General features: G+C 27.6%; 2 protein-coding genes across 3 annotated transcripts; one reads left to right on the plus strand and one right to left on the minus strand.

Moving 5' to 3' along the window:
- The first annotated feature begins 131 nt into the window (after window positions 1-131).
- LOC127289103 (odorant receptor 4-like) lies at window positions 132-3328 on the plus strand. Of its 2 annotated transcripts, XM_051316878.1 has the most exons (4): window positions 132-1197; window positions 1349-1723; window positions 1909-2113; window positions 2406-3328. In XM_051316878.1, exons 1-4 carry the CDS (start codon window positions 812-814, stop codon window positions 2694-2696), a joined length of 1257 nt encoding a protein of 418 aa, XP_051172835.1. In that variant the 5' UTR covers window positions 132-811; the 3' UTR covers window positions 2697-3328. The 2 variants fall into 2 exon arrangements, with proteins under 2 accessions (XP_051172835.1, XP_051172836.1); XM_051316879.1 differs by having other exon boundaries at window positions 342-1723.
- A 520-nt stretch (window positions 3329-3848) lies between these two features.
- On the minus strand, window positions 3849-10701 carry LOC127288942 (protein PF3D7_1417600-like). The gene is made up of 3 exons (XM_051316659.1): window positions 10678-10701; window positions 9634-10310; window positions 3849-7032 (listed from the first exon to the last, which is right to left on the minus strand). Exons 1-3 carry the CDS (start codon window positions 10699-10701, stop codon window positions 3849-3851), a joined length of 3885 nt encoding a protein of 1294 aa, XP_051172616.1.
- Between the last annotated feature and the right edge of the window lie 555 nt (window positions 10702-11256).

The raw sequence follows: 11256 nt of genomic DNA on the forward strand, positions 1-11256 counted from the left end.
TTTGATTTGCTTTTCCTTCTTATGTTAATCTCACAAAAATGTTGATCATGCAACAAATGCAAAGTACAGCACAAGAATTCATCGATAAAAAAAAATTTAGGAGAATTCTTCAAGAATTCTTACCAATGACGCTCCGCGACAAAAGTAAAATATTATATAAACTGAATAATTTTAATTCTTTTAAAAGTAAAAATAAAAATTTCCCTTCTAGGGAATCAATCAATTACATGAGATGCAATACGATTGTTAGAAATAATGGAAAGCTATATACTCTTTTTTTTCTGTGCATGACATTTTGAATATTTAATGATATCAAATTATATATTGCACTGAATTTCTCCTTACTTAACTTTTTTTAAGATATAAATAGAAAATAAAAATTGATATCGTATGGTTTACTTCTATACTTCATCATTACGAAAAAAAAGAGTTAAATTATTGTTTTGTTACATTTTATGAGACTGATATATTTTATTATGCAAATTGGAAAACGAATAAAAGAAGAAAATTTTCTTTAGGAAAATCAATTCGAAATAATATAGTATAGGATTCATATGCAAAAAAAAAAATACTTTTATGAAAGATCTTTTACATTTTTAATAAGTGAATCAATTAATTTAAGTATATAAGCTGTATTATTTATATTGACTACGATAAATGGTTATAGAATTATTTATTATCATCTTTGTAAGATGGGAGGTTACAGAAAATAATTTTAAAAAGTTCCCAGCAGTTGTAGAAAAAGATTCATTCAAACAACATAGTCCGAATTTAGAAAGTATTTGTAAAATCATTTACTAGGATTATAAGAATGTTTAAATCAAAAAAACACAATATTTACACAGGACAAATTTCATTGAAATTGTTTCAAATATGTGGTTTATGGAAACCACTTAATTGTAATTCGCAATGGAAATTGAATATTTATTATTTATATTCAATTTTTACAATAACTTTATATATTTCATTAACATTCTTACTTTTTGTATACATGTTTCAAATTCATGAAGATGTGAAAGATTTTACACAAAGTGTATTTTACTTTTCCACTTATTTTAATGTTTTGATTAAATTGTCAATGGTTGTTATTAGACGAGATATATTTATCAAATCAAATAAAATGCTTTTGTCTGATATGTGTCAATCCCGCGATAATCATGAGGTTGAAATTATTAAAAAATGCTCCGACATTGGCAGGTACTATGTTCTATGCAAATCTAAAAACAGGTTTGTTAAAATTTCGGGTAAATTTCGAATTTAGCCGAACTAATTGACCTGTTTTTAAGATTTGCCCATAAATCATGCAACATAATGAATATTGTTTCGAAAAATATAAATAATTTTTTAGAGCGAATACTATACGGTTCTTAATTTTTGTGCATATTACTCCAATAACAATGTTATTGGTACCATTATTGTCAAATAAAAGAAGAGCACTTCCGCATGAGCTTTGGTTACCTTTTTCTGTTGAAGCTGAATCTGTATATATTTTAACATATTTATATCAAACAATTTGTCTTATAATGATATTGTACATATCAGTTGGAATGGAAGGTTTAGCATTGACAGTAATGCTACATATTTGTGGTCAACTTGAAATAATAAAATATCGATTAAGTTTGCTTCCTGAATTGGTAAAAAATAATAAATTTAATCCAATTAAATTCAGTTACGAAGAAGAAATTATCAAATGTTGCATTAAGAGTCATCTTTATATTTATTCGTAAGTCTTAACAATAAATTTAAGGATGTTGTTAACTAATTTAAGGAAAAGAATATTGCAAAAAGTTATTGATTTAATAAAAACTCCGAGTTTCAAGTTTTTATTAATTTTATCAAATTTTTAAACTATAGGTACCGATTAAATATAGTTCTAATATTTTTCAAATATTTATTTAATTATTTCAGAATAGGAGAAAATGTGAACAAACAATTTGGACTTATAATATTTACGCAATTTTTTGCATCTATCGTTAATATGTGTGCCATTATTTATAATATGGCAAGTGTAAGTCCGACTAATCGTATGTTTTGGATAATGATGGCCTCTATTGGCAGTTATGTCTTACAAATTTTTATCTACTGTTATTATGGGGATAAAATGACAGAAAAGGTAATTAAAATATACAAGGATAGAAAAAAGCTATTCTTTTAAATTCGATGTAATTAATTTAAATTTCATTTTGCATCACATTGAAAAAGAATTTCTAATTTACAAATGACACCGAAGATATTTTGTTGTTAATATTCTAATTTTACAAAGACATTAAATTATTTCAAAATTAATTGTATAAGCTAAAACATATATCAAAGTTAATAATAAATAACTGAATTAATCAATTAATATAATAAAAATAATAAAAACTCCTATATATTTAAAACAACTTTGGTTTTGTCCGCAACAGAGCTCAGAAATTAGTTCTGCTATTTATTCCTTAAACTGGGATGCATTATCAGTTAATACTCAGAAAAGTTTAATTACTATTATGATACGAAGTACAAGACCTATTAAATTGACTGCTTCATCAATCATCATCATGTCAATTGAAACGTTTATGAAAGTCAGTATAATTTTTCTTTTTTATTTATTATTGGATATCTGGATAGCACAAAAGCTTGAGACAAGCTTGGAATCCAGTCATGGTAATCTTGTCGCAAGCTTTTTTACTACCTGGATAGTTAGCATATCCCAGTAAGAAGCGAGAAATATTTTTATATTTTCATTTTCCCAAAAACCTGTTTTACCATCAGTTGATAAGGTAGATTTCTACGTCGGTAATTTTTATATCAACATTTTCTTAAAAAATATTTGCCATCAGTCGGTAAGGTAGATTCCTATGTCGGTAATGTTTATATTTTCACTGTTCAAAATTTTTTCAACAATCTATATTCAATTTTAAAGATACTTAAAATGAGTTTTCATTTTGGAATTCTAAAAAATTGAACAGTTTGTTAAGTATTAATAATTTTTAAAAAATTCAATTTTTTGCTTTTTACTGGTATTATACATTACTTGAAAGTTATATTTCTCCAAAACCAATATTATATATATATTTCAGATTATGAGATCAGCTTACACTGCTTATAACGTTCTAAAATAAATATATAAACCCAATGTAGTAAATAAAATTGACTTATTAGAAAAATATCTAATTATGACATATTTGTAATTCCAATTACCCAAATAACAATTTAAAAAGAGTAAGCTTTATAAGAATTACAATTTAATTTTTTCAAAGACACCTCATCCGTTATTCTAAGTATGTTTGAGTTTTCACCAATTTTGATTGACTTTATTATGGAAAATTTCCAAGAGAGCCAATCAAAATTGGTAAAAACTCTGACATATACTCGCAGAAAAGGAGAAGGTATTTATAATTAATTACCAATTTTTGGTTTTCAGCGAAATCTTTGAAAATTGTGTTTGGATTGGGTAATTAAATTACCCCTTTAAAATCGTCTTGAGAAAATTAGTACTAAATATTTTTTATTAGTAGGTTTTTTTTTTAATATCTATACTTTTTATGCTTATAGTTAATATATAGAATATTGTAAAAGCTTTAATTTCCCTCTTTGATGAAAAAATACAATGATAGGTTTTTCTATTTATAAGAAAAAATTATTACAATTTTATTCTTTTTACTAAACAATTCTGCCGTCCTGATTTAAAAAGACACTATCTACATTTGTCGCTTAGGTCGTAATTCAGTAGTAGCTAAGTATCAACACACAAAAGTGAGTCGAAGCGATAAATGTAGATAGTGTCTTTTTAAATCAGGACAGCAGAATTATTAAGTACTATAATGAAAACTAATTACTGCAAAACTTAAAACACATAATTTATCAGATTAATAACAGTTTTTAAAATTTCCATGCCATTCACATTTCAGTGGTCTAGGTAAATACGTGTCATGCATGTGGTTATAAGTATGTGCATTGAAATTAGGACCACCCTGATTAACTGGATTAAATGGAAAATTACTTCCATGATACCAAAATGGTGGCAATGGATTTGCAATGTAATTCCCTTCGTTAAAACTTTGTGGATATTGATTTCCTTGATTCAAAATTGGTGAATATTGATTTCCTTGGTTAAATGCTGGTGAATATTGACTTCCTTGGTTTATGAAAGATGGAAATTGACTGCCTTGGTTTAAATATGGTCGATAATAATTTGATGTTAATGCTAATTGACTTCCTTGGTTTACACCTGGTGAATATGGATTTCCTTGATTCAAAACTGGTGGATACTCATTTCGTGGGTAAAATTCTGGTCGAAATTGACTTCCTTGGTTCAAAGCTTGTAAATTTTGTCTTCCATAGGATGATGGTATTTGATTTCCTTGGTTTAAAACTTGTGATTGTTGACTTTCCTGATAAACTGGTGAATTTTGATTTCTTTGGTTCAAGACAGGTGAAAATTGACTAGGGCGATATTGATTAGGTGATGATACTAAATGACTTCCTTGATTTTCACCTTGTAAATATTGATTTCCTTGATTTAAAGCTTGTGAATAATAATATTCTTGATTCAAAACTGGTGGAAATTGACTGCCTTGGTTTAAAGCTGGTTGATGCTTCTTCAAAGTTTGTTGATTTTGACTTTCTCGATACCAAACTGGTGAATATTGATTTCCTCGGTTGAAAGCTGATGAATATTGATTTTCTCGATTTAAAGTTGGAGGAAATTGATTTGCTTGATTTACAGCTGGCGAAAATTGACTTCCTTGGTATAAAACTGGTGATTGTTGAGTTCCTTCGTACGAAGGTAATGGATTTTGGTTTTCTAAGTTCATGGCTGGTAGTAATTGATTGCCTCCATTTGAAGCTGGTTGATCTTGTCTTCCGTTGTACAAAGTTTGTTGTCTTTGACTTCCTTGGTTTGAGGCTGGTGGACTTAGACTTTCTAGATTCAATGTTGGTGGATTTTTATTTCCTTGGTTTAAGACCGGTGGTAATTGACTGCCTTCGTTTAATGCTTGTCTTTCCTCATTTAAAGCTAGTGGATTCTGATTTCCTAGGTTTGGGGATAGTGGTAATTGACTACCTTGATCAAATGCTAGTGAATATTTATTTTCTTGATTTAAAGCTGAAGGAAATTGATTTGCTTGTTGCAAGGATGGCGAAAATTGAATGCTTTGAATCCAAGGTAGTTGAAATTTAGTTCCTTGATTCGAAGCAGGGAGAAATTCAGTTCCTTGGTATGAAACTGGTGGTTGTTGAGTTTCCTGATACAAAGCGGGTGCATTTTGATTTCCTTGATTCGAAGCTGGTTGTAATTGACTGCCTTGGTTTAAGACTGGTTGCTCTTGTATATCGTTGTGCAAAGTTTGATGATTATGACTTCCATGATTTGAGGCTAGTGGACTTAGATTTTCTTGATTCAAAATTGTTGGATTTTGATTTCCTAGGTTCGCTGCTGATGGTAATTGACTGCCTTTGTTTAAAGGAGGTAGATGTCTTTCTTCGCTCAAAGCTGGTGGATTTTGATTTCCTTGGTTGGAGGCTGGCAGAAATTGACTGCTTTGGTTCAAAGCTTGTGGATTCTGATTTTCTTGATTCGAAGCTGGTAGTAGACTGCTATTATTTAAAACTGGTTGAACAGGTCTATCGTTGATTAAAGTTTGTTGAATTTGATTTTCTTGGTTTGAGGCTGGTGGACTTACACTTTCTAGATTAAATGTTGTTAAATTTTGATTTCCTTGGTTCGATGCGGCTTGTAATTGTCGGATTCGGTTTAAAACTGGTTCATCTTGTCTATCGTCGTTCAATTTTTGTTGATTCTTACTATCTTGATTTGTGGTTGGTTGAATACGTGTTTCTATATTCAATGTTGTTAAATTTTGATTTACTTGGTTCGCTGCTGATGATAATTGACTGCCTTGGTTTAAAGGTGGTAGATGACTCTCTTCGCTCAAAGCTGGTGGATTTTCATTTTCTTGGTTCGTGGCTGGCAGTAATTGACTGCTTTGATTTAAAACCTGTGGATTCTGACTTTCTTGATTCGAAGCTGGTAGTAACTGACTGCCATGGTTTAAAACTGGTTGAACAGATCTATCGTTGTTTAAAGTTTGTTGAATTTGACTTTCTTGGTTTGAGACTGGTGGACTTAGACTTCCTAGATTCAAAATCGTTAGGTTTTGAGTTCCTAAGTTTGAGGCTGGTTGTAATTGACCGGCTTGGTTAAAAACAGGTTGAACGTGTCTATCGTTGTTAAAATTTCGTTGATTTTGACTTTCTGGAGTTGTGGTTGGTAGATTAAGACTTTCTATATTCAATGTTGCTAAATTTTGATTTCCTTGGTTCGCTGCTGGTGGTAATTGACTGCCTTTGTTTAAAGGAGGTAGATGTCTTTCTTCGCTCAAAGCTGGTGGATTTTGATTTCCTTGGTTTGAGGCTGGCAGTAATTGACTGCTTTGGTTTAAAGCTGGTGGATTCTGATTTTCTTGATTCGAAGCTTGTAGTAACTGACTGCCATGGTTTAAAACTGGTTGAACTGGTCTATTGTTGTCCAAAGTTGGTTGATTTTGACTTTCTGGAGTTGTGGTTGGTAGATTAAGATTTTCTATATTCAATGTTGCTAAATTTTGATTTCCGTGGTTCGATGCTGGTTGTAATTGACTGCCTTGCTTTAAAGTTAATTGATCATGATTTTCTGTATGAAGTACTGTTGGATTATGATGAAATTTGTTAAAAGAAGGTCGACTAGCCTGGTTGCCAGGTTGTGGAAATGGATTATCTGGTAAATAATTATTTTCTCGATTTAAAGCTGAAGGCAAGTGAATGCTTTGAATCCAAACTGGTTGAAATTGAGTTGCTTGGATCCAAGCTGGAAGAAATTGACTTCCTTGGTATGAAACTGGTGGTAATTGAGTGCCTTTGTTCAAAACTAGTTGATCTTGTCTTTCATTGTTCAAAGTTTGTTGACTTTGACTTTCTTGGTTTGAGGCTGGTGGACTTGGACTGTCTTGATTTAAAGTTGGTGGATTTTGATTTCCTGGGTTCGAGGCTGGTTGTAATTGACTGTCTTGGCTTTGATGAGATATAGTAGTTTCATTTTCATTTTGGTTTGAATTTATTTCAGTTTTATTTTGATTTTCTGTACGTTCATCAATAGATTGGGTTAGAACTTCCGTACCTAAGGTCGTTAAGATGATAAATCCTATCAAACCAATAAATAAATGAAATAGTTTCATTTTTTCAGATACTTTCCTTGTAAAACTCTTTTGAAAGGTTTTAATAATTTGCGAAAAAAATTATGTGGATTTTATTTATATAGATGTGGTGACTGAATAATTTTATTAACACATATGTTTATGGCATACACGTGGATTAGATTAACTACTCATTATACCATTTTATCGACTTTTCTATGATTGAAAATAAATAATATGTATATTAATTTTATTGATATAATAATAATAAAAATAATGGTACACATAGACTGTTTTATTTTACAATTTTATTACTTTGTTCCATTTTGTTTAAAAATAATTTTTAAATTAATATTTAATATAATATATCATTATAATTATTTAAACTTGGTTATTTATATAAAACTTTTTTTACAAAAATTAATTTATTATATTTATAAAATTTATTTACATAATTTTTGAATGGAATTAATTATTATTCAAGTATTGTGACACTTAAAGTAATGTTTTTTAAATTAAAATATATATAAAATATAAAATGACAATTTATTCAAATAGTTGTTTGTCTATGTTATTTGTTAAAAAAAATTGTTATCAATTAAAGATGAAGAAAAAAATATATTCTAAAAATTTACATTACGAAACTTATTCTAAATGTGTTATAAAATGGAAATTTTTTTATATCTTTATTTACTTTTGTAATATATTCCATATTGTATATGGGCAAATCCACAGAACCGGCCGATTTCATGTTACTCACATATTTTTCTATTTTAGAAGTATTATATTAATTATTTTCATACTTCAACCATTTTGTAATATCTCTGAGAACCTATTGAAATAAGAAAATTGAATAAATGTGAACCTTCTAGTCTTTTATAAAAAATAAAATCGAATTAAGTAACTTAAAAAATGAAATTTACGGTGTTACTCCAGGTATAAATTTTAATTCTTATAGGTATAACTTGTTCGGCATAGATCCGAACAATTCCAAACTGTGGTGAATTATAGTTTACTTATTGAAGAATGTTTTGAAAGTAATAAAAAATATGTGCTCTTAAATAAAAAGAAATGATAGTCGTTGAAAGTAGCGTTACTCATTATTTTATAATAATGAAATGTCTATACATTTTTGTAAATATCTTTTGCGGCGATTATTCGATTTGAATTTTTCAAATTGGAGCTTATTGCTTGTGAACAGACGAACAAATGTATGTATCATAGAATAGAGTGCAATCAGAATTAAAGAAAATATTCCAATAATTATCACTCTATGTTTAAGCGTGAACCATTTTCAACATAGCCTTTTTTCAGTAGCACAACTACAGGATAAAATATGATGAGTTGAAAACATGTGTGATTATATAAAGACATTATTATAATTCTTGTATGCAAACGCCAAATTATATTTTTAATTTATAACGTCTAAAAATTAAAAATAAAAAAAATTTATCGAAATTTAACTAGTTAATCGTGAAAAATGAATTATCCTTTCATTTGTTTTATTTTCAAAGTTATATCAAAATCGATGTCAATAATGTCAGTTTGTTGGTTAAAATAGTTAATATCAAAATTAGTAAGTAAACAATTTAATTTACAGAAATAAAAAATTAAATGCTAATAAATAAAATATATAATAAAATATGATAAAATATAAATAATTTATTTTTGATAATTAAAAAATTAATTATTTGTATTTTATCATATTTTATTATTCAAAATGTTTTGCACATATTTCAAATAATATATAAAAAAAACAAAGAAATGCCATTTTTAATTATAATTTCCAAAAGAAAAATAATATTTTCGTTTTTGGCTTTTAACTCAAACGGCATTAAAATAAAATGAATCACGCAAGAAGATAATTGTTCTTGAATATATTTTAAAGAAAGTAAACCATAAATAAAAGGTGTGCTTGCTATTTGGAAAATTTTCATCTTGATAAGTAAAAATCGGCCGGTTCTGTGGATTTGCCCATATACATCAAGAAACCTTAATTATATAAAAAAAGTACAACTAGCGCACTTCAAACTAAAGCTTAAAAACTGAACGAAATTTTATTTTAATAATAATATAAATAAATCTATGATCCAACTTTTGGCCAGCGTAACGTTTATGAGCATTAAATTCGATAATATGGTAAAAAATTAGCACTAAATGAGCTCTAATTAATGGCATATTAAAAATTCATTTTTATGTAAGGTAACAAAAAAATTAGTAGAGAATCGTAATAAATTGTTGAAACAAATAAAAAATGCAATATAACATTAGTAAAATATATTATTTGACAATATAAAACATTTGCATTGAGACATTATAAATTTTTTCGATAGATATTATAATATTAAAATGGCCTGATCCACATACTCTATGTTAGGTGGGAGGTCACCTCTTTGGCTAAAAGTAGGTTGAAATTCTCCTCTTTGGATATTTTCAAATTCATTTTTTTAAAGACAAATATAATTCATTTCCATGGTACGAAAATGGTAGCAATTTACTTGCTTTATTAAAAATTTTGTTAAATTCTTCAGGTCGCCTTGAAGTAAGTAAATTATCTCTTTCGTCAATAATTTGTGATTCAATTTCTTCTAACAAATTAGATGACGGTGACTGATATAATTTGTTAAAAAATGGTGAATACTGATTTCCTTGGTTCGAAGCAGGTGAATATTGATTTTCTTGTAATGCTTGTAATAATGATAAAAATAATAATGATAAACAATAATTTTCGTCAACCAATTGGCGTGAAAATGCACTGAATAGATCTAATGCAGTTACTTGTTTTCTTTCCATGTTCGAAGTTTGTCGATTTCCACTTTCTTGGTTTGAGGCTGGTGGATAAAGGTTTCCTAGATTCTTAAGATTTATATTTCGTGTGTTCAATATTGACAAATATTGTTTAAGTTGGTTTAAAATTGCTTGTTGATTTTTATTCAAATCTGGTGAATTATACTTTCCTTGATTGAAAGCTAGTTCATGATTTTCCTTGTTCGAAACTAGTTGATATTGTCTGTCGTTGTTCAAAGTTTGTTGGTTTAAATCAATTTCTTGTTTTGAGTTTTGTAGATGGTTGTTCTGATTGAAATGGTTCGAGGCTGGTGGTAATTGACTGTCTTGGCTTTGATGAGATATAGTTTCGTTTTCATTTTGGTTGTTCTGATTTGAATAAATTTCAGTTTTATTTCTCTCGATTGTTTTATTTTGATTTTCTGTACGTTCATCAATTGGTTGGGTTAAAACTTCCGTATCTAAGGTTGTTAAGATGATAAATCCTATTAGGCCAAAAATTAAATGAAATAGTTTCATTTTTCTTTAGACACGTTTTTCATAAAACTCTTTTGAAAAGTGTTAATAAACTGCTTAAAAATGCCTGTGTATTTTATTTATATAGATGGTGACTGATTAATTTTTATTAACACATTTTTATATGTTAAAAAATTACGCAGTTAACTGTAATGAATAAACATTAATAATACCTATATTGCCTATGAATATTCTTAAAAAATTTTTTTTTTTGACATACACGTGGAATAAATTCACTGATCATTATCATTTTATTGATTTTATTAATCAAAATCAATATCATCATTTTAATTTATAATCATTATAATTTCTGCTAGTCGTGCTCTAGAGCACGATTAAATTATCTATTTAAAAAAAGAAAAAACATTCTCAGGGAGACATATAGATAAAATATAAAATTATAATTTATTCAAAAAGTTGTTTGTTAGAATGTTATTTGTAGAAAACTTTTTTATCGTTTGAAGAAGAAGAAGAAGAAGAAGAAGAAGAAATAATATATTGTATGAATATTTGTTTTTATTTTATTATCCTTTATTATATATTAAAGATGTAAGCAACCAAACGACGTGAAAATTTATCTTTTCTTTAAAAATTTTAATTTAATCGCAGTTAAAACCTTTTTTATTTTTTGTGAAATAAAAATGTGAAAAATTTAATGCAAATGAAATGAAAATAAATTAACCACAATAATTACATTATAATTTTAAGAGAAATCAGACTTCAAAGAAAGAAACAATAAAATTTCCTTATTTTTTTCGTTTTCTTAAGTCAATTTGAAAATTATTATTATTAAACAAAT

The sequence above is a fragment of the Leptopilina boulardi genome, unplaced genomic scaffold (assembly GCF_019393585.1).
Source record: "Leptopilina boulardi isolate dan_hultmark-lab unplaced genomic scaffold, ZJU_Lbou_2.1 LbouV2_399, whole genome shotgun sequence".
Classification (NCBI taxonomy): domain Eukaryota; kingdom Metazoa; phylum Arthropoda; class Insecta; order Hymenoptera; family Figitidae; genus Leptopilina; species Leptopilina boulardi.